Source organism: Diabrotica undecimpunctata, chromosome 1, assembly GCF_040954645.1.
Source record: "Diabrotica undecimpunctata isolate CICGRU chromosome 1, icDiaUnde3, whole genome shotgun sequence".
Taxonomy (NCBI): domain Eukaryota; kingdom Metazoa; phylum Arthropoda; class Insecta; order Coleoptera; family Chrysomelidae; genus Diabrotica; species Diabrotica undecimpunctata.
The window spans coordinates 166,400,437-166,425,759 of NC_092803.1; the positions used below are offsets into that span (position 1 = coordinate 166,400,437).

General features: G+C 32.2%; 2 protein-coding genes across 2 annotated transcripts in view; one reads left to right on the top strand and one right to left on the bottom strand.

Moving 5' to 3' along the window:
• Window positions 1-15,092, bottom strand: part of LOC140441196 (troponin C-like) — a 107,106-nt gene extending 92,014 nt beyond the window's left edge. The window contains exons 1-2 of the mRNA XM_072531770.1: window positions 14,981-15,092; window positions 1,008-1,038 (exon numbers count right to left, since the gene is read on the bottom strand). Of these exons, the coding sequence (XP_072387871.1) occupies window positions 1,008-1,038; window positions 14,981-14,983 (34 nt within the window). The 5' untranslated portion in view covers window positions 14,984-15,092. The remainder of the gene's footprint in view (window positions 1-1,007; window positions 1,039-14,980) is intronic.
• The window catches only part of LOC140432515 (neo-calmodulin-like), a 315,188-nt gene that overhangs the window by 254,068 nt on the left and 35,797 nt on the right, over window positions 1-25,323 (top strand). The gene's annotated exons all lie outside the window — the stretch shown is intronic.

Genomic DNA, 25,323 nt, shown 5'->3' on the forward strand with positions numbered 1-25,323 from the left:
ATCTAATGAGAATGAAACTCAACAAAATTAAAAGAAAAGTCCACGAAGCAAAGAACATCGTAAAAAGAAAAAGACGCAGACCAAGGAAAAAATGGTTACAGCAAGTAGTAGAGGCGGAAAAATTAAACAAAAATCACTCGAGGAATTTAAAATAATGGCAGAAAATAGAAAAGAATAAAAGAGATGGAAGAATGGAAATTAAAATAGCTAGCCCAAATCCAACATTCTGAGGGAGGGGAGAAAAGAAGAAAGAAAGAAAAGACAACGAAAGTTTTTAACTCATACATAATTTCACACTAGAAAATCAACGAATAGATAAAGGAACAAATTAAACGCTTACAGTACATTATTTGAAATATTTAATATAAAAAACAAATCAATATAACAAAAAAGTATGAGTAAAAAAGAATTTAGTAAAATTAATAACGTGAGTCAATACTTTGGACGACTAAATAAATGACCCTAAAAAAGATGAAAGGTAAGGAAATATTAACAATTCAGATATCTAAATACAAAGTACTCATTATGGCATTATACAAAGTTGTGAAAATATCTCATCACAAAATTTTACTCGACTCCATATACGTATCCAACTCTATGACGATTTTAAAACAATTCATACACATGTATTGTGGTTCAGACAAAACCCACTATATCACATCTAAATATAAAATTAACTTGTGATACACACGATCTTTACGATTTTTTCATAAAACCTTAGGCCCACCATTTGGCGCCGAAAACCTTGTAAAACGCATAAATTACAACCTCACTTTTCGAATAATAGGTATCAAGAATACTCCGACAGTCTGACTTTTTTATTCTTGTCAGATTTATTGGTTGGTAATAAAATTTGGTATATGTAGTGTTGAGAGCTTTTATTCTTGTTTAATATCTAAAACCGACTCACATATTGTAGCTATTTTTGCATAGAACTGATTTTAAAAAACTAAGTTTCTGATTAACACAAGTGTTTATTATTACTATTGACTTAAAGTTATACTTACATTTGACTTGTTCTTCATCAAGCGATTCAGTCTATAAAAAAGAACTTAATTAATAAATTTAAAAAAAAAACAAAAAATGATGGTGCAATGATTTAAATCGGTTGTTCAATTTAAGTTAAACGGATCTCAAATCCATACTACTTCGCCTAAATCATAGGAATAAGTAAAATTATGGCCCAATATGCTAAAAAATAAACAGTAAGCTAAGGTTCAACAACAAGCATTACCTTTATTAACTAACTAGAAATAGCATACCCACATACACACTAATAACGATTTTAAATTATAAGGCGGTTATTAATTTTGAATTGGATACCAATAATAATACACCTGATATCATAAACCTATAATCTAACAAAGGGATTAAATATCCAAAGGGATGTATTCATTAAAAATATGCCAAAGCAAAATCTTTGAAATTGCGAAAGTAATTTTTCGCTCCAATATTCTAGCGCCAATCACCAAGTAATTGCCACTATAAGTAATCTCCAAATATTGGCCAATAGTTGGAGGAGCCCATAATTGGTAGGCTCTTTTGCTCTGAGGCTAATAAGCTTCATAGAAGAAATATACAGAAGGATAGGAGAATTCACTGTATTAAATGTGATTAGAATATACCAAGAATAATTACCTATAAGAATTATTGAATTCGACCCCCGAGTGCCCGGCGCCCCTTAAATGGGGCAGAGTTGTTAAAAATCGCGGCGGAAAAGGTTATAGTGGGTAACAATAGCTGGGGGTTAAGGAATTTCTTGAAAACAGTTTTATTAATCGTTTAATTGGACCTAACTGTAACAATAAGTGGCTTCCGAGATCAGGAGATCTAGCTCCAAATGATTATTTTTCTAGGAGCATCTAAAATCCAAACTTTATTCCGCCCAAAAATTTACAGATATTGAAGAATTAAAAATTGAAGAAGAGTGTACAAAGATAACGTTACTCGTTATGGCGAATGCTAGACGAGAACTTTACAATCATTGAGATACTGCTTAGTACAAAATGGCGGATTGTTTGAACATTTGTTACAGTTTTATGTTTAGAAATTATATAAATTATTTTTTATTTGTTTTTTAAATAATACACATGTGCAGTTACAATTGGGAATTACGGTTCCAGTATTTTCAAACCTTTTTAAAATTCTTTGAATTATTGTATAACCTGAAATTGGTCTATTAGAATATCTTAACCTAAAAAAAAGATCTAACAGTGTTCAATATTCTCAAAATAAAGCATGATTGTTAATTTTTCCTCAATTGAGTACATTTCATTACCTTAGTTGTTTTTTAAACAATAAATCATAAAATAAAAATACTGATATTAATATATTGACATTCAATAAACAATTTTTACATTCGTTTTCAATGCTAGTCCTCCAATGTCTTCTTCTTCAAGTGCCATCTCCGCGGCGGAGGTCGGCAATCATCAACACTATTCGGACTTTTCGGACTTTCCAATGACAGTCCTCTACAAATATCTCATGATGATATCTATATCGTTGGGAGAACGGAAAACGCTATACGAGAGGCGTATGTACTTCAAAAATGGGTTTAATAATAAACACCAACAAAACGAAACATATGAAAATAAGCACGCAACCACAAATCCTATGACACTTGTTATAGAATTTGTATACCTGGGAACGCTCCTTAACACTGAAAATAATACTACCACAGAGATAAACCTCAGAATTTGCAAGGTCAAAAGATGCTATTTTGGGCTCAATCTCCTCCTTAAATCCACAATTATATCGAGAAACACAAAAATTAAACTCTACAAAACAATAATACGCCCAGTCTTAACATATGGTTCAGAGACCTAGACTCCAACAAAAAGTAATGAAAACATGTTGGGATATTTCGAAAGAAAAGTATTAAGTCGAATCTATGGAACAGGGAATGCCAATGGAGTGGGAAGAGGACGATACAACTTCGAACTTTATAGAATATACCAGGAAACAGATACCGTACAACATATTAAGATAGGATGTCTCAGATAGATAGGGCATGTAATGCGAAAGGAACAAAATCACCCAGCTAGAAAAACGCTCCTTGATAGACCCATTGGTCAGAGAAGAAGAGAAAGACCCAGAACAAGGTTCCTTTATAACATTCCCAATATGGGAATACGTGTTTGGCTGAGAAAGGTGACGAATAGGGACGACTGGAGAGAAATTCCTGGGAAGGGCAGGGACCCACGCAGGGTTGTAAATCCAGGATGATGATGACAAATATCTCATGACTTTTGATGTCAAATGACTAGGGAAACAGAAATTCAACAGTTTAGAATTTCTCATTGAGTTTCCTATGGCCCCCTTAATAATTTACCACTTGGTTAAAGAATTAACTTTAGTATATTTAAAATTTTAGGCCCGGAATGCAGTGGCCGCGTAGCCATTGGTTGCATAGCGTACAATGAATGTGCTTCATGTAGCAGACGAGAGGATGTAGCAAGGTGAGTTTCTGGCGCCTAAAAACCGAAACATATCGGCTAAGGGAATAAACCTTGAGAGAAAATTCTGGTCCTCCAGGTTGGGGTTTGGGCAATGGGTCGGTAACCCGTTACCGCAAAAAGTACAAAATCAAGAAACCTTTAAATAAGCCTCTTAAAAGGAAGATCTACAACTGATCAGCTATTCACAGTGAAAGAAATTCCTAACAAATCGAGGAAATATGACATTGCCGTCCACAACATATTCATAGATTTCAAACAGGCCTACGACTTAATTAATAGACAAAAGTTATATCAACTACTGCATAGCTTTAACATCCCCCAATAATACGTCTGGCTAGTAAACGCCATAATGGACTCGTTAACAGCAACTGTCAGAGTACAAAATAACCTCACTGAGAACTTTTCAATAGTCAAAGAATTAAAGCAAGGAGACGGCTGGCGCCGATACCATTCAACCTGACTCTCGAATATGTGATAAGACAGCTGAATAAAGAAAGATGTAATCTCCTAACAAATAAATCAATACAGATTACTGCCTATGCTGATGACATTAGTATTGTGTCTCGCAGAACAGAAGAGGCGGTAGAAATATATTTACCGTTAAAAACAGGAGCAAAAGAGACAGGACTAGAAATAAATATTCAGAAGACAAAAAATCTAACATAGGCAAGAACTAGGGGAACAGACGCACAGTTGAATTAGAGGAAGATATGGAAATTTTTCAATAGAAACTTGAGGACGATACTAATGAAAGTTTCACATATATATAATGGGAGTTGCATTAAACCCGGATAGAATAGAAGAACCAGAAATTCAAAGAATAATAGTAAAGGGAATCAAAGCTTACCTACTTTTCATTCGCCCATGTGTTCCGCTCCAAAAATACACGCTGGAGATCGAAAACCAGTGTTTGTGCTAGTTAATAAACTAACGAGACAAACAACACTAATAGATGTGGCGATACCTAACAACAATAATCTGCGTGTTAAGTACAACGAAGAGATCGCCAAGTACAGAGATCTGGAAATACAAATAAGGAGACAATGGAGAATGGAAAGTACCCAGACGATACCTATTATTCTTTCTACCACTAGAGTCATTCAGAAGAACCTCTTAGAAAATATAAAAAAGCTGGGTATAAATGAATATCTATATAAGATCATGCAGAAAGCTGTGCTACTTTCGACGTCCAGATGCGTTCGAAAATTTTGGGAGATACACCGATGTACCAAGTCACCTAGGACTCGATAACATAAAAAGAGTCCCACTGGAGCTCAATCCTTTTGATATCGTAGGTATCTGTTATGAGTAAATTTTCCGCTTAGAGCGAGTGTGAGCCATATGGCTAAATCTGGATAATATCGTATGGCATTTTTATGAGGTAAATTTTTGGAAATAAAAACGTCATTATTGTTGAGACATGGATGATAACAGAAGATACAAAAAGAAATCTGGAAGTCTTTGAAAGAATAGTCCCAAGGAAGATATTTGGACCTATTAAAAAAACGGAGTATGGAGATCCAGGTACAACCATGAACTCTACCAACTGTTCAAAGAGGCACCAATCTCAGAATTCGTTTAAACTTCAAAAACATTGATGGGCTAGTCATACAGTTAAAATGGAGACCGAAAGATTGTCAAAAAGAGCCCTAAATAGTAAAATGCAGAGCGCAAGACCAAAAGGAAGGCCACAAAAAGGTGGGAGGATGAAGTAGCAGCGGACGCTCAAAATTTGCTAGACTTGAGAACCTGGAGAAGATCGACGCCGAACCGGCATGGTTGGGGGCATAGTTTAGAGGAGATCTAGGCGCGATTTGGGCTGTAGCGCTATTGAAGAGAGAAGATAGAGAGAGAGAGAGAGAGATTTTTGTTTAATATCTCTACATAGATTTATATATATTTGTAATAAGTTAGTTATATAATGCTAATTTGTTTTCAAAATTATTTGATTTTATATCAACTCTCAAATTTTAACAATGTTAAATGCTAGAAATAATTAAGTTAAATTTACATCTTAACTGTTGGAATATCACTAGAGAAATTAAACGAGAAAATATTAATAACAATAATAAGTTTTTATAAATGCAATTACCCAAAGATATTTGCGGAATGTAAAAAAAATTGCAACCTAACTCACTTTATAAACGACGTTACACACGCAAAACAAAACAAAAAGTATTAATGAAATTTTACGTGGGCTACAGATAATTCCAACAATAGAAATAAATGAGATAGCATGTCATGAAGATATTATACTAATTGAGTCAGTAGAATTTACCCTGTAGTAAAAAATATATTTGATTCTCCCAAAAAAATAAATTGATTATACCAAGAACCACGCCAAGAACATAAAGAGAGTACCACATATAAACCGAAATAATAAAATTTAGATATGTAAACGAGCAATTTCCCAATTTAAATACAATATTACAATATTTTAATACTAAAATATAAATAAAACCCTAATTTATTACATGTCATAAAATTTAAAAGCAACATAGACAAAAAAGAAAGAAACAAAACAAAACAAAAACCAGGTAACAATTTAAAATCAATTAAACTAAATTACACAGCTAGTAGCATCAAAGAATCACGTGCAAGATATTAATTTCACTTTAAAAATACTTTGCTTTTCAAAGCAATCCAACCTGTCTGTATACTGATTTGCAAACCTAGCAGACCTAAATAGATATGAATTATATCCATAGCTTGTTCGATTGTGGGTAATTTGGAAAAGTTTGATAAACCTGGTTTGCCTAAAAGGGACATGGGGGTTAATTTTTTGTAACAGTTGTGGACTGAAACTTCTTCTTCTTTAAGTGCCGTCTTCGGATCGGAGGTTGGATATCATCATCACTATCTTTACTCTATCTACTGCTGCTCTTCTTCTTCTTCATGATCCATCTCCTCTAAGAAGGTTGGCAACCATCATGGCAATTCGCACTTTCGATACCGCTGCTCTAAAGAGGTCAGCAGAAGTGCAGTTAAACCAAGCTCTCAAATTGTTTAACCAGGAGATGCGTCTTCTTCCGCGACTCCTACTCTGTATTCTTCCTTGTATTATTAATTGCAGCAAGTTATAATGCTCGCCCCTCATGACATGTCCCAGATATTGCAGTTTTCTGACTTTAATTGTATTTAAAACCTTTTTATCTTTTCCAATTCTTCTCAACACCTCGACATTCGTGACTCTATCCACCCAACTTATTCTTAATATCCTTCTGTAGGCCCATAACTCGAAGGCTTCAAGAATCTGCTGCTCTGAAGAGTTCCATAGAACTGCATTTAAACCAGTCCCTTAAATTCTTTAACCATGACACTCTCCTTCTTCCTATACTCCTTCCTCCTCTTATCTTTCCCTGTATTATCAGCCTTAGCAGTTCATATTGCTGTCCCCTCATTACGTGTCCCAGTTATTGTAACTTTCTTATTTTTATTGTGTTTATTATTTCGCATGCTTTGCCCATTTTTCGCAATACTTCCGTGTTAGTTTTCTTCTGTGTCCATGCTGTTCTAAGCATCCTCCTGTAACACTACATTTCAAAGGACTCTAACTTATTTATGTGTTCTTGCTTTAATGTCCAGCTTTCAAGTCCATATTGCAGTATCGAAAACACGTAGCATCTCAGTGCTCTTACTCTTAGTTCTAATCTAAGGTCTTTGTTGCAGAGAATTGTTTTCATTTTTACAAACGCATTTCTTGCTATTTCTATCCTGGCTCTTATTTCGGACTGAAACTATGGGAATGCAGTAGATTGTGAGGATGCAACAGCATATTTATTTAGATCCTTGGGCATACGTTTGACTTGAAGAGTTGTAATGGTGATTCTTAAACGAAACAAATCTTAGGAATTTATTTGGAATCCTCTCAATGACCTGAATATGAACATTATAGTGGGGGGGACCAGACACATGAGCAGTAATCCAAGTGAGGTCTCACTATTGAAGAGTATAATAATTTAATGAAAGCGATATTAATAAAATCCTTAGCATGGCGTTTGATAAAGCTTAACATTTGAAGTGACTTTAAAATATTCATCGATGTGTGCGGTATGAATGATAAGGTGGAATCAAGGATAACACCTAAATCTTTAACTTGGGTTACAGACTCTAAAGGACAACCTTTTATATTATAGATTTGGTTGGTACGGTTTCTATAACGACTAAAGACCATTAACTAGCACTTTTAACATTAAGTTCCATACCATTTACTTGATACCAGTGGTTCAAACTGTTTAAATCCGCTTTTAGGTCGTGGCAATCATAGATATTCATGATCCTCTTAAGTTTTAAATCCTCTGCGAACATGACAGAGTGTGAATAGACAAAATAGGAGACAATACCGTTCACATAGATATTAAATAGGACAAGAGGACCTAGGTGCGATCCTTAAGGTACACCAGATGATACCTCTATCTCATTCGACTGGAAGCCTTTAATACGCACTATTTGTATTCTTTCTATAAGATAAGAAATTAACCACTTTAAAAGTTGCCCCTGAGTACCCAGACTATCATTATCATCATCATCCAGCCTTCATTTATCACGTGCACTGCTGGACATAGACCTCCCTTAAACTCCTCCATTATTTACGATTTTCTTGCCAATTTTTGGTGATACGCCTGATGTCGTCAGCCCAACGTGTAGATGGTCTTCCTCTACTTACTTAACAATTATGTCAATATTATATGTGTGCAGTTATATTCGTGTATCTTTTTAATTAACTAGATAATTAAATAAATTGTACTTGCATGCTGATACAAGGAACTTTTTTTAATTGTGAGAGAAAATATATTTAAAGCTCCGTTATGGTCAGCTGGAGACTAGTGATCATTGACTTTATTTCACTAATTGACAACTATTGGGAAAGTTCTTTAAAGGAAGAGTAATATTCACAACCAGGCTGGAAAATAATATGTTAAATATATAATATGAAAATAATATATGCATATAATAATATGTTAATATCCTTCTTGCATGCAAGAAAAATTTATTTAATTATTTATTTAATTAAAATGATAACCAATATAACTGCATATATATAATATTGACATAATTGTTATCTATTTTGTACCAGGTAGCACCCTAATACTGGTTATTGTAATTTCAGCATTTAATTTGCCGTGTACCGGAGACCTGAGGATGCACAGAAAATTATAGTATACGAAACCGGTCGTTAGTGGTAGAATAAATTAATTGTGAGTAAGTCTAACTCTTTTTTCTCGTTACCTTAATTAAAATGGGCAACATATTAAAGATTTTTCGTTAGTGTTTCTGTAAGAGTCCAGCTCTTCATGCCATACAGCAATGTGGAGAATATATAGCAGCGTAATAATCTGATTTTAAAGTTCAATGTAATATCTCTATTAATGAAAAGTTTATAAAAGGTGACCCTGACTTTTTCAATGCGTATTCTTATTTCTTTGCTGATATATCAGTTATCGTTAAGATTGGTGCCCAAATAGGTGATATTGTGTACTCTTTTTAACTTTATTCCATACGCTCTGATGTTCATTGGTTGTAACTCGGTTTTGCTGACAGCCGTTACTATTGTCTTAGAAAGTTTTAATCCATATTCAACACATCTTACGGTCATCCTGTTTATAAGCCGTTTCCAGGGGCGGACCAAGACCTAAGCAACCTTCTTCTTCATGTGCCTTGTCCGTTCCGAACGTTGGCAATCAACATGGCTATTCTGACTTTGTTTGCGGCAGATCTGAATAGTTCAGCAGATGACAATCCGAACCATTGCCGCAAGTTTTGGAGCCACGAGTGTCTTCTCCTCCCTGGACCCCTTCTGCTGTCTATTTTCCCTTGGACGATCAGTTGTAGTACTCTATATTTATTGTGTCTCATAACGTGACCCAAGTATTCCAACTTTCTTTTCTTTATACTTATTCCTACCTCTCTCTCTTTACCTATCCGGCGTAGTACCTCTTCGTTGGTCACGTGCTCAGTCCAGGATATACGTAATATACGTCGGTAAGCCCACATTTCGAAGGCCTCTACTTTTTTCATCAATGTTGCGGTCATTGTCCACGCCTCCATTCCATATAACAAAACCGGGAATACATAACATTTCAGAAGTCGAATTTTGAGAGGTAGGGTGAGGCTTTTAGAGGTGAAAATTTGCTTCATGTTAGTGAACGATGTTCTTGCCTTTTCTACTTTTATACGTATTTCCTTCGCTTGATCCCAATTTGAGTTAACTGTTGTTCCCAAGTAGATGTACGAATCCACGTGTTCAATTCTTTCATCGTCTAATATCAGTTGCTGTGGTGGTTGTTGGGTTTTGCTTACTAACATCCATTTGGTTTTTGTGATATTTAGTCTGAGTCCGTATTGTGCACTTGTTTTTTGTATCTTACTCATTAGGCAACTCAGTTCCTCCATGCTACTTGCTAGAATCACAGTGTCATCAGCATACCTTATGTTATTAATTATTTCTCCATTTATCTTAATGCCTTCTGTGCTTTCCTCCAGCGCTGTCTTAAATACTTCTTCTGAGTATATATTAAAGAGAATAGGAGACAAGATACAGCCTTGTCGTACCCCTTTCTTGATCTCAATTTTATTGGTAAATGTAGATCCTACTTTCACTTTAGCTGTTTGGCCCCAATAGAGACTCGCTATTGTTCGAATGTCTCTGTAGTCGACTCCGATCTTAGTCCGATCTGTTAGTCGATCCGAAGCAACCTAGGGCCCGTAATTTTTGGTGTTCCAAAATTAGGAATTTAATTTTTTAAGTTTTGTAATTAATTTTTATTTTTATTTAACAGAAAAACGTGATATTCATCATTATTGCTACAACATATCCAAATGATGCCGAATCGTTGATTTGATAAAGTCGAAAAGTGTGTACGAGCGTTCCCGTATTTATGCAAACATACTCGTGGATGTGAATGTGTGTACGTGTTTAAAAAGTCAACTATTTTTAAAATCAGTCTCACCTGAACGTTATGTATTGCAACTTATGTAAGTTTTGATTAAAAATTGTGCAATTAAAATTTAAGCACCGAGACTTGATTGCAAAAAGATTGTTTTGGATTCGTAGTTAATACTTTCTAGAATTCCTAAACTAAAAATGTAAGTTTTTATAAAAATATTACATTACTTAATTAAAATAATTGTTTATACTTGTGATAGTGTGTAAAAATAAATTTAATTGAAGATCATTTTCGTCTTTCTTTTTAGTACGTAAGTGAAAAATGAAAACAACAAGCAGATCGAGATAAAGTGGCAACACAGATGGAAAGATCGTTGGACGAATTTTTATCTATAGATGGAGAACAATAATTACACCAATCATCAACATTTTCACAAATGTCACCTATTTAAACTCCAGAAACATCATTTTTCTGCATCAGTCTCGAAAATAAAACTTTCGGTATGATTTATTAAATCGAAAGTACCATTTTACACAACTCGTACCGAAAGTAGCTACTTTCGGGACGATTTTGGGTAGTTAGGTAACGGCTTTGACAATAACATCAACTTTGTATTTTATTATGACAAAGCTTGTCGTTTAAGATTCGTGTGTCTTCGCTCAATTTTTCGTTTTTCGATTTCAAGAAATGGAAATCAGCAGTGAAAGTGAAGCCGAAATGATTCTAGATGAGATTAGGGAGACTGCTAAAGCCGCTATTTATGAATTATTGCCGGTAAAGTCAAGAAAGAGGTATGAATTGGTCTACGATTTATTTCAAAAATGGAGCAATGATAAAAATGCACATGCTATAAATGAATAAGTCCACGTCTAACACTAATTTCAATACTGTCACTTCTGTTAATATTCCTAACAATATCAATGTAAATAATTGTTCTAGTTGTGTTATTATTATTCATAAGTAGATTTTTCTAATGTTGATCTCACGAGAGTAACTTTAAGGTGTTTAATAAAAGTTCATAAGTAAAGTTTATCCATACATTCTTTATAAACATAGAAAACGGCTGCAGAAAAAATATTGTACGTAACACGACCCAAAAGTAATTTTACGAGACTCGCAGGATTCCAGGACTCACCTACGGCTCGCCCTGGAAACTTCCTACTCGTCTCGTAAAATATCACTTTCGGAACTTGTTAAGTAAATTACTGTTGTGTCTGAAACTATTCTGCAAAAAGACCAGTAGTTAAAATCAAGCAATTACGATTATGAAGATGAAACAAAATCACTAATTATAAATTTAAAATAATCTCAAAGTAATGATGAAACTAAGAGATTTGTAAACAAAATTCAATTATGGCGAAAATTATGTATTGTCTCCTTCAGAATAATTAATAGCGGGGAAAAAGTTAAAAGATATTGGTTGGCTTTTACTGAAACCAACAACTTATTATACTGTTACATCTGTAAATTATTTTCCAGGCCAACAACGGAAATGGCCAAAAAGGACGAAAGACTGGAAAAATGTACATAAAAAATTGTCAGAGTATGAAAACCCCAGTGACCACATTAACTTTATTTTAGTTTTTATAATAAGATCTAAAATTACTGGAACTGGAAAAACAAATGATAAATAGAAAAAAATATTGGAGTATTTAAACTGGAGTATTTAAAATGTGTGGCAACGACACTCAAATTTATTTCTTTATACTGTTTAGCGTTTCGTGGTAAAAATCACTGTTTTTTAGTAAAAATAATGCTAATTATAAAGGTGCCTTGGAATATTTATTATATTTATTATATTAATAATATTAACGCATAAAAAAATTGAAAAATGCGGTACCGGTAACCTATTTATCATCTAAAATATGTGATGATTTTATTTCTATTATATTGAGAGATTTACAAAAATATACGTGAACTTGCTGTCGTACACGACGATATATCGACGACTGAATATATCGTTTAGTATGAGAAACCTGAGAAGGCATTTTTGACCAGATAACGATAAAGTTGGAGCGTAATAACTTCTGAAGAATTTGACTAATTACACTTCAGTTGCCCGATAAGATACGTAGAAAGTAATAAGCCACAGCTGCAATGTGGAAAATACCGTTAGTGATCAATTACAAATAATGTTTATATTTCTGAATTATTCGGTACTGGACCCGAAAAATTCCTTAACTTTTATTGAAATTTAAAATTGATGATTAAACGTATATACATACATAATGCCAATAGCGGAGCAAAGATGTGATATTCGATAATATTCACACGACTGATTGATACGGCGTTAGTAAATTCATGGCTTCTCTACACACGAGTTAATAAGGGAAATATAACTTTATTAGATTTTCCTCGATCTGTAGCAGTTCCCTACCTCTAAAGTATTTACGGACATAAAATTCTATGGGAAAGAACACTTCATGGAGAAACGTGAAGAGCGAGACAAATCACTAAAATATTGTGGAAAATGTGTACTGTGACATTGTGTAAAAATTGATTTTTTATAATATAATAAAACATAAACTTATTTTTATAGGATGCAAATAAAAATGTTATTACTCATATCTTTTTTAACTAATTCATACATATTTGTAATTATGATAACACGAACATTCTGTGATCTAATTATAGGACGGGTCAAAATTCAAAATTGCAAAGATATAAAACAATGCCATGAATATTTTCATATTAAGAACAATAGTTCTGATAATTATAAATAAGCAAAATTTTGAAATATGGAAAAAAATAATTTAGACGTTAATGGGTTAAATATAAAGGATAAAATAAAAGCCGGTATGGAAATAGATGTTTGAAAAACCTGTGGGGTAAAGACAACTCAAAAAAACACGATTTTTAGATCTACAGGTACTAAGAATAACCACATATACAAGACTGGCCCTGAATAAAGCATAATGACAGTATTTTATTAGAAAAACAAAGGTTCACCTAGGACTGCAAAGCTATAAAAAAGAAATTAAAATGTGATCATGTTTTAAGAAACGATTTCCTTAAATGAATACTGTACTGTATAAACATAGTATACCAAGATCTGTAGAATATCTGTCTGGAGCTAAAAGAACATAGTTAACTACCAAGAGATTAACATAATGCGTTGGATAACAAAAATTTTAATGATCTAATACCTACTTATTATTTTTACGCTAGTGATGTTGCGTGGTTGAAGGAAATAAATAAATGAAAAAGCTAACGAAACTAAATGAATTGGTTTCAAAAAGATACAAAAAAACAAAAGAAATAAATAAAATAAACAATCATAACATAAGGCAATAACAATACTTGACTAATAAAATACTCAACGAGTGTATCCTAAATACCCAATTGAAAAAATGATCAAATCAGAGCTTCACACATGTCAAGAAAAAGGAAGAACAGTTGACTTCATATGGATATGGATTCTTTCTTTCTCATGTGGGTATCCCCAGAAATGAAGAAGCAGACTTAAATGCGCGTAGTGCAGTGTCTAGTGCGGACTCAGAAACAATATTAAAGTGCGGTCCAGAAGACTTAAAGCTTTGTATTAAGGCAAAAATCTTAGAAGTCTGGCATAACGAATGGCAAATACCAACGTCAAAACTACGACAAATTAAAGACACAGTTAAAGGAACTAAACCTTTGTACAAAAGTTGCCATGAACAGAGTGTAGTTAACCGATTACGATTAGGCCATACTAGACTCACACACTCTTATCTTTTTTCAAAATGTAACCCACCAATATGCGAGCGCTGCAATTCAACCTTAACAGTAAATATCTTTGAATGTGACAAATTCAAACATCAACAATCTCTTTATAATATAGATTCAAATTTATTAGTTGTGTTAGGTTAAAATAGTTATTCAAAGAACTTAATAGATTATTTAAAAGCTATCGATGTGTTCCATAAGATTTAACTTTTTTTGTATAAAATTGCTGACTTTTTTTTAGTACTGTTTTGTAGGAAAAAAAAATCTTTTTGTAACCATGTAATATACCTATTCTTGTAAAATTGTACAGATCCGTCGCTAATAACCATTAGTTGGATGCGACTGTGTCTTTAAATAAAAAAAATTAATTAACTAATTAATTAAATAATATAGAAAAGACTATTATATTCTGGGAAAGTGTTTTCTGAATTTAACTACATAAAATTAAATCAGCTAACGAAAGTTTGAGAAGAAACGTCCTGAAATAGAAAAGAGGTAAATCAGATGTAGGTGTAACAGATAAAGACGATTAAAAAATGAACCATAAATAAAGTTAAGTTAAAAAATAATTTAAGAACTGCTAAGCAGAAACAAATGTTCTTGTATATAATCAATATAAATAATATTTTAATTCCTTACCCGATATATAAATAAATGTAAAGAAATCTTTTAAAACTATATAATAAATAGGTATAGCTGTTATTATAAAATATATAGCTTGATTATTATTTCGTAGAATAAATGGTGAAAGATTCTAAAACTAAACTACGGCTACAGGTTTGTTTCAGGAAACAATTCCCTTCTCTCAAAAACACCAGGCACCCTTTGCTTATTTAATTTTTCTAAAAAATCCTCGACCAATACAAAAGATCCCTCACTAACTTAATCCAAAGAAGGCACAACATCAAATAAATCACAAACACTACTAACCATTTTCAAAAAGAACGGGGTGACTGGTTCTTCCGGAATTTCTGTATACAAAGAGTGTTATTTTCGTGCAACTCCAGATTATATACCTTGAGGATTTCTACGATCACCCGCAACACGTGAGAATTTTTAAAATTAGAAAATTTCCCGCAACCAGTTATATGGCTGAGCACTTTATACACTGCTCAAAATAAGAATACCAACATGTATTTGTATCTATATATAAAAAATAGAATACTTATTTCATATTAAGACCAAGTCTAATATAGTTTTATTTATTTTTTTTTATTATACTTCTTTTTTCTTTGTTTGTCCCAACTTGAAATATTGTTGTTCTTTATTACTATTCACAAAAAAATTAACAAAAACTTTTATTTAAAAAAAAAACTTTATAAAAGATATAGATATTCTAAAAATGCCCTTTTAGGTTACATCACAGAACGTTTTTGGACTAATAAGTCCATCGTCAGTACAGTTACAAGGTATACATAAGTAAAGCCACTAAATATAGGGTAAAAACCCTTTAAACTGTGTTAACTTTGTAAATTCATACATATCTGTTGATAAATTTAAATGATGGTTTAGTTATAAACAGATTTATATCATGGCAATGCGATACTCCCAGGGGTTATAAACTCAAGAAAAGGTGTGTCTATGGGTGCTCGATAGCAACTATTTTTACCAATATATTTAGTGGCTTCGCTCAGGTATACCTGGTTATTGCACTGATGATGGACATTAGTCCGAAAACGTTCTATGAGGTAACCTGAAAGGGCATTTTTAGAACATATATACCTGTAATAAAGGTTTGTTTAAATTAAAGGTATACAGCCAACTATGGCTATGGTATGGTTGGCCAACCAACTACAAATTATGATTCATGGTATAAAGCCAACTACAGGAATTTCATTTTCCTTGTCAAAAAAGTTAATAATATGTCGTCTCATTTGAGGTAAAAGTACAAATAATAAAAACGTTTTATTCGGGCAACACTAACATGATTAGTATGTTTATTTAGCGATGATATCGTAGTCAACTTGTGAATCAACATCGACGGTGAAATAATAATCCACATCATGCTTTGCTGAGGATATCGTGCTGATTTCAAACAATCTCAAATAAGCTTAAGAATTTTAAGTACACTAAACTCAGAGGTTTAAAACCTAACCTTAAAATGACCCAGTATACGCCAAATTTAGTCCCTAGCGGAAACAGATCCATAAACGATGTAGGAAGCGAATATGTAATAAATATTTAGAGTACGTGGAGGTAAGCAAACCTGTGAAAATAAAGAGGAAACAAAATTAGAAAGAGCTTCCAGCAAATTGAAAAGTGCGGTTAGACCAGTAAAGGAAAAAAGACCCCTTATTTCGAAAGTCATATTTTTTTTAATATTACTTTTTGGTATAAACGATAGTTATACCATAGTTATACCAGTTTATTATTTTCTTAAAGCTTTTTACATGTTTCTGTGAAAAGGGCATATCTTCATATACCACGAGTCAACATACAAGGCGAATAAAAATTGAAGTCTTGAAGAAAAATTGAATAAAATGGCATGTGTCTTGGACTTATGCCCCTTTCTTATGAAACGGTACGGAAGGTTTTATTAATGGACTTGTGTCCTTTTGGAAATGACGGATTAAATTATTTTAACAACTGTACTTGTCCAAATAAGGAATCTGTATATATGTAGTAGACCGTAACCGATTCCTTGACGCTTAAATTTTAAGATTTATTAAAAAAATTTCAACATTTTATTAAAATTATTATTAAAAAAACCGTTTGAAAAGGAGCTGGCTTTTTAGCATATCTTTTTCTTCTTGTGTCACTCCTATCGGAGATTGGAAATCATCAAGGCTATCCTGACCTTGTTTACAGCTGACCTAAGGAGTTCATTAGTGGTACAGCCAAACCACTCTCTCAAATTACGCAACCATGACATTCTTCTACGGCCTGGATTCCGTTTTCCTTCTATTTTTTCTTGTAACTCTTTCAACCTAACTTATCTTGAGCATTCGATGGTAGCACTTCATCTCGAAACTTTCAATATTTTTTATATTGTTCTGCTTGAGAGTCTAGGTATCGGCACCGTATAATAGCGTGTTAAATACGTAGCCCCTTAGCATTCTTAATCGGAAAGGGATGCTAATATCTCTGTTGCAGATGAATTTCCTCATCTTTATGAAAGTGGCCCTGGCAATTTCCGATACGTCTTTTTATTTCATTATTTTGGTCACCAGTTTCGTTTATTGAAGTACCCAAGTACTTATTTGTAACTTGGTACTTTTTCAATTTGAATGCCGTTTATACTAATATGTGCTGGTTTTGTCATGTTCTTACGGAAGACCATATACTTGGTTTTTTTTTTATATTGATACTTATACCATAATTGTTGCAGGCAATATTTATATTTGTAAGTAATCGTTGTAATTCTTCTATTCGTCTTGAGACTAGTACAGTGTCGTCTGCGTATCGAATATTATTTACAACCTCTCCATTGATTACGATTCCTTCGTTTGCTTGCAAAAGGGTTTCCTGCCAGATGCTTTCACTATAAACATTAAATAGCAGCGGTGACAAAATGCACCTCTGTCGTACTCCTCTACGTATATAAACATTTATAATTACTTTGATATTTTTTGTCACCGCTTGCACTAAAAACGTGATAGAAAAACACAATGTTTATAAAAAAAAGAACCTTCTATAACCAATAGGAACCAAGAGGGCAATTTTTTTCATATTCAATTCATATTTCCATTGTTTATTAACATTAAGAGCTGAAAATTTAACAAATTATAAACGAAGATCTAAGTTTTATTTTGTAAATGACAAATACCGAAAATGAGTAAAAAGAAATATTCCGTTAAAATGATGATATTCGTAAAATACCGCGTGTATGAGCTCCTTTTTTAGAATGGAAACCAAATTAGAGCGCACTGAAAAAATAGGCATATTTTCATTTCTATGGCACGCAAAACCTTGGTTTTTTTCTGAATTGCTGTATCTCGATAAAATAATAACTGTGCTAAGTTCACTTTCCGGAAAAATCAGAAAATCCCGGAAAAAACAATTAGTTAAAGTTTTTCATAAAAAAGTTGAATTTTACTATTATTTCGTGAAAAATATTTAAATTTTATTGATTAATGTATATTATTTATATAAAGGTATAATAATAATTATTATTTCTTCTTGTAAGGGTTTGAATGAATGGTTTTCATCAATATCGACCTATTCAAACCTTCTAGGAACAAACATGTTTAACGACTTTCTCAGAAACTTGGTCAGGCCTGTTGCCTACAGGACAAAAACAATTCAGTTGTGCTTTATACATTATAAAACGTGTTGAAAAAGGTGAAAGTGATAAAAAATTGGCCAGTGAATTAAGAATTGGCGAGCAAACTGTTCGTGATATTTTAAAGAAGAAAAAAGACATTTCCGACTTCGTCTCGTCAGCGAAGCAAACAATGTGTCCTCGGAAAACAATTAAAAAGTCTTCATTAAAAGACTTAGATGAAGCCATCTACCAATGGTTCATTCAAAAACGTGCTGACGCAGTTCCTATTTCGGGGCCAATAATAAGTGAAAAGGCTAAATGGTTTTATGAAAACTTGAAAATTGAGGAGTCATTCTTTACTTCCCAAGGATGGCTACACAAATTCAAAAAAAGACACGGTATCTTGGCAGTTGGCTATTCAAGGAGAGAGTCTTAGCGGTGATAATGTTTCAGCCACATTATTTATTGAAAATTTTAGCGTTTAAGTCGAAAAATTTAATTTAACTCCCGATCAAAATTATAATGCTGATGAATAAGGATTATAGGATTATTTTAGAAAATGCGTCCTTTAAAAACTTTAGCTGCTCAATCCAAAAAATATGCTCCTGGTCACAAAACTAGCAAAGAACGGCTTACAATAATGACATGTTGTAATGCTTCAGGAGATCATAAATTAAAATTAACTCTTATTGGAAAAGCGGTAAAACCTCGATCATTCAAAGGAACTGAAGTAAAATGTCTTTCTTGTGACTATTACAACCATCGAGAAGCTTGGATGAACCAAACAATCTTTTTGTCGTGGTTTAAAGATAAATTCGTACCTTCAGTGCGTCACCACTTGAAAAAGAAAGGTCTACTTCTTAGAACTGTTTTATTACTCGACAATGCTCCTTACCACCCAGCTGAGTCGACTTTGATGACTAAAGATGGACAAATTTTTGTTCAGAACCAGAAACAGAATCATTTCTTGAAATTTTCAAAGCTCTCCCGGATTTCATTCATGCTGATAGGGACGACATGAAAAACTAGCTGAAAAATGACAGAGACGAAGAGGTATTTGAACAACTGAGTGACAAAGAAATAGCAGATCTCCACATAAAAGATAGGCCATCTACTTCGTCGCAGTTTGATTGCGAAAACTCGAGTGATGAGAACGAAAATTCGCTATTCGTTACGGAAAGAAAAATAATAAAACACAGCCACGCATTGAAGGCAACAGAACTTCTACTAAATTATTTTGAACAGGAGAACGCTGAATTCTCTTGCTACGGACTATGAGAGCTGATATTAGAAAATAAATTTTTAATAAATAAACTAAAATTACTGATTTTTTCTCCAAATGAAAATTCAATATGTACATAGGTATGTAAAACAGTACATTCATTATACATACATACATATGTATGTACATACATAATTATGTACCTATATTTTATTTATTATATGTACATAGTTTTGTATACATACATAATAACTGAAATTTTCAATTAACATTTTTTTTTCTTCAAACTTACGTCGAAAGTTCAGCAAAAGAAGCGTATTTTAAGAAAAACTTCAAGATTGGTCTTAGTGTTCTTGGAAACAAAGTTGACCGGCAATTAGAGCAATAGTAGGAACGTTTGAGGTCTGTTTTTTAAACAAATACCTACCTTTATTGCGCCAAGTACCTAGAAGATATAAATTTTCACATTTTTTCTTTTGTGAAACTTGGTTAAAATGTTGATTTAAAATCACAGAAAAATCTACGAGAGGCAGTGGTGGGGATAGCAATTTTATCCGTCTTAAAAATGAAATCACGAGTTCAAAATAGCGACAAAATTTCAATTATCTCATTTTTTATTGTACCAATTGTGATCATTTTTTTATAAACTGGGGTCCCGTGAGTAAAAACATTCAAATATTATACTTTTAATAGACTATAATTATTTATTTTCCATATCTTTACGTACAAATGAATACTCACTTGCAAAATTGCGTCATTTTTTTTTTTCGTTCGTTAAGGTATCAATGTTAACTGTAGTATTTTTTACTTACTTAGGAATACTTAGGAACAGTAATCAACAACAAAGGAGACATCGAGGACGATCTAAACAACAGAATGGAAAACACAAGAAAACTATTCCAAGCACTAAATAGAGGATTCCTTAATAACAAAGAAATATCAGTAAAGACCAAGATGACAATATACAAAACAATATATAGACCTACAGTGATATATGGAGCAGAAAATTGGATATTAAACAAAAGACATCAGAGCAGAATTCAGGCAGCAGAGATGAAATACCTCAGAAGAATGATAGGAGTAAAAAGAACTGATAGAATCAGAAATAAAGAAATAAGAGAAACACTCAAAATCAAACCGATACTCGAGTCAATCAAGGAGAAAAAATTGGCATGGTTCGGACATCTAACCCGGATGGACAATAATAGACAAGTAAAAAGAGTGTGGGACGCCAAACCAATAGGGAAGAACAGAAGAGGAAGACCCATTAAAGAATGGAACAGTGACATCTCGCAGATACTGCAGAGTAAGGGTAAGACTTGGCAGGAAGCAACACAGATGGCATCCAATAGGAAGGAATGGAGAAAGTTCGTTAAGAGCTAGGACACCTCAGAAGACTGTCAAATATTGGAATTTAATGAATTGTATTTTAAACGGCCCAACACCGAAAGGTACAAATGGGTCTACTGATTAAGTAAAGTAATCTAAATTTATTCACTTGTAAATATTAATTTTAACTAATATTAATTTTATAAATGAACTTCAATAAAAAATTAATTTAATAAATCCCGGCTCGATTACTTGTTAAGTCATTTTCGATCATAACTTCCGAACTAATTGACCAATCTTAATGTTTTTTATCTTAAAATACGCGTCTTTTGTTGAACTTTTGACATAACTTTAGAAAAAAATGTTAATTGGAGATTGAACAAGTTGTTGTATTTGATTATTAGCATTAAACTTGTACAGTTGTTTAAAAAAATCCCTAGGCTTTCCTATTCAACTGATTTCAATGGTTCGACTTTTATTTGAAAGCATAAATGCCCTTTTATACGTAAAAATATTTATGTATTAAAAAAGTTTTTGTGTAAGCTCTGCATAAGTTTGAAAATTAATAACTTTTTTTCAAAAATTTAGATTGTATTTTGCAAAGACTACTTAATCAATTGTACTAAAATTTTGTATGGTGTTTTTTGAAGTTATACTTCTATACGCGCGCTCCACGTTGGAAATTTGTATGGGAGTGAATCTGTGAAATCATTACATATGTAAGATAATGAGTAAGAGAGAGACAAAAGATATATTTTCTCTCTCTTCCTCTCTCGAATATAAAAATGTTCCTTTTGTATATATATTTAATATTATAAATATTATATATATACATATCATATTATATATATGATAAAATATTTATTAATATTATTATTTATGTGACATGTTTTGTATTATTTATTAAATGTTCATAATTATATTAGTCTTTTGTATTTCAAAATAATAATCTCAATTAATCACTGTATGACCCAGAACTGTCAATTTTGAAATACGTTTGTGTCATGTCCTCTATAGTATAGTAGTCAGTATCCCCGCCTGTCACGCGGGAGACCAGGGTTCGATTCCCAGTCGGGCAGGACTTTTTTATTAATATTATTACATGGTAAATTGAACATATGCGTAAGTAGAAAAGTTATGTATATTATTGTCATTTTTAAATACTTATGAATATTGCATTTTAATTTGTATTGTATTATTATATTGAATTATGTTGCACTGTATTGTAGTTTATTTTTTTATGTATATTATTGTCATTTTTAAATACTTATGAATATTGCGTTTTAATTTGTATTGTATTATTATATTGAATTATGTTGCAGTGTATTGTATTGTATTTTTATATTAATAACAAAATAAACAATGAATTTTACTGCAGACTATGTGTAAAAAATGTTTGCATTCAACTCCTTTCATACATATATGAAAATAAAAATATACATTTTCATCAAAATATTGGTTCAATCCTTCATTTACTATACTCCTATTACAGGTCAAATGATGTTTATTAATTGTTAGTAAGTTGTTATTAATTTTGTTTCTCTTTCTGCTATGTCTTACCTATAACATTACATATGCAATGATTGTGCAGATTGACCCCCAAATAAATTTGTAATGGCGAATGCGTGTATAGAAGTGTAACTTCTACCGGCAGTCCCACTGGACTACCACACCCGTTTTTTTTTATATCTTATATATTTTCTGGGTAAATTTTAAAAGTTGTATGTGGCTCCTAAATACCTGAAAAAATTATTTAAAAAACTTTGATTTTTCACCCTTTTTAAATTGTTTTTGCTAATTTGGCAATAGTAATTATTATTTTTTTAAATTTGCAATTAATTTCGTCTTATAGGAAATTTAATTGTAAAACTTTTTTTATTTATAAATTTTTTTCTTAACTGTATAGCTCCCGATATACAGCAACGAAAAAAAGGAAAACATTGAAATTTTTTAATTTTTTTCACAAATTGTTTAATAATGTAGCCCACCTTTTAAAGTGTCCGCATAGTTAAATTATCATTTCTAATAATATTTCAAAACGGTCAAAGCAAAAAAACTGTGATTATATATGATTTACCCAACCCGAGGTCAACAGATTACGCTAGGTCTAATATAAACACTAATAATGTTGATTTTGTACTCAAAAATAATATAAATTTTTACTGTGAATTTCTAAAAATGTCTATATAGAAAAATATTTGTGAACGTCGTTACAAATAATATAAGAATTTAATAAAAAAGTTTCTGAGGTTGTTACTTACCGAATTATTTCAGGCAGTGTATGTTAGGAATCTTCCAGTGTCTGAAAGAGAAAGAACCCATTTTAGAACACTTTTCTTCGAGAAAACTATTTTAAGGACACATAACTAACGGGCTTTTTGTGTCTATGAAAGAAGGCTTTTTCGTAAATAGAACTCTTACACTAAATTGTGTTTTTAGACTTTCTAATTTACTATTTTTAAATTTTATATTTTGATATATTGTTCAGTAGGCTATTTGATGGTGTTAGATTTCTATAGGTTCGATTATCCGAATATTTGTTCTGAAATGGTTTCCTTAATGTTATTGAATCCATCAAAATAAATAGGCTACTAAATGTAGTAATCGAAGACATAAGAGACATTATATAGTCACAAATCAACCACAAGAATGCAGTAAGAGCAGAAATCAACGGAAGAACATATTTAGCAAATGGATCCTTTTCTGGATTAAAGAAGCTTTTAACTAGAAGTATACCCGCAAAATAATGAAACTATTGACATTCATAACTCTTTTGATAAACATAGATTTTGATGAAAAACTTGTCAAAAAAATTCTTAGATATATATTATACAAAGGTGTTCAGAAGTCTCTAAAATGAAGCAGGCCCTATATTTTGAGCGCTATCATCTTTACGGTGAAAGTGATATAATTAGATCCATCAAAATAAATAGGCTTAGTTGGTCGACCACATCGAGAGAACGAACGATTTGCATCCTCCAAAACGCATCGATTATCAAAAACCGGAAAGAGGACGGAACAAAAGTAGACCCAGAGTACGATTTAAGTACCAGACAGAGGACCAGTTAATGTGTATTCTTCTTTTTAGGGTGCCTCTCTGTTTCGAACGTTGACGATCATTCTAGCTATGATGACTTTGTTGGTTGCTATACGAAATAACTGTGTTGAGGTCTTTCTATACCATGCTCAAGCCAGGATATTCTTCTTCGTTTTGGGACCCTTTTTCCTTTAATTTTACCTTACAAAATGCATTGAAGTAGCTCATATCTGCCTTGATCTCATATTATATGTCCCAAGTACTACAGCTTACAGCCCTTTACGATGTTAACCAAATCCGCGGTTGTGTTCATCCTCGGTAGTACTTCTTCATTGGTGACTTGTCCAGGGTATCTTTAGAATCCTTCTGTATAACCATAGCTCAAAAACCTGAAGTTTTGATAGAGTTTCCGCCTTTAATGTTCACGTTTCTACTCTGTACAGAAACACTGAGTACACGTAACATTTAAGGAGCCTTATTTTTGTTTCTAGGGTGAGGTCATGCCTCTTGAACACAGAACTCATAGTCAAGAATTTACTTTTTGTCTTTCCGGTGTGACATTTATTTTCTTGGGTATTATCCCACGACTCATTAATCTGTATTAAGGGTACGAAACTGAAAAACTAAGGCGAAGAATAGAAAGGAATGAAGAATGATCTTGGAATGGGCCAACATTACAATGGATTGTAGAGGCAAGCTTTATTGATAAAATAGTGTTTCAATATCAAGCAACAGAGTAGAATAACAAAGAAACATTGAAAAAGAACTAGTAATAAATAACTGGACAATATGTATTGATCGGAAAGATTAATATTAAAATAACAAATAATGAAATATAATTTTAAAAACCATCAACATTCAAATAAAAACAGGGGAATAGATAGAAATGACAGCTTCCATAAAATATTTAAATCTTGGAAAAGATTTCTTTCTCTTGATTTTAATCTTCGTCATCGCTAAATTAAATTTCTACTCAAATTAAATTACGCAGTATTTAACAATTAAATCGCATGTTATAAAGCTTTAGTTTATGTAAGATTTGCAAATTAGTTTTGAATGTCCAGGAAATGGGACATAAAACACATTAAACAAGGAAGATTTGCCAAAAATTTAAGAGAACTATAATTTCATCCAATTACTGTCATTAAAACCCAATCCGACTTTTATGTAAACCTGTAAACAGGGTGTAAATTAAGCAACAAAGCAGGTATGGATTAAGGTACATAATGTTTTGAACTACGGGACAGTGATACATATTTTACCCGAAAATATAAAGTGAGCATTCTGATTGTATACTATTATAAATATTCATTTTGTAGTAATTACTAACCAAAAAAGAAATTATAAAGCTAAAAAACATAAAAGTGAAACAACATTTAACAGAAATTAAATCCTGACAACGGTCAAAGAAAATTCTACCGAGAACTTTATAGAAGCCAACAAAAGATACGGAATACGGATCCAGCCGAAAAGATAGAAAA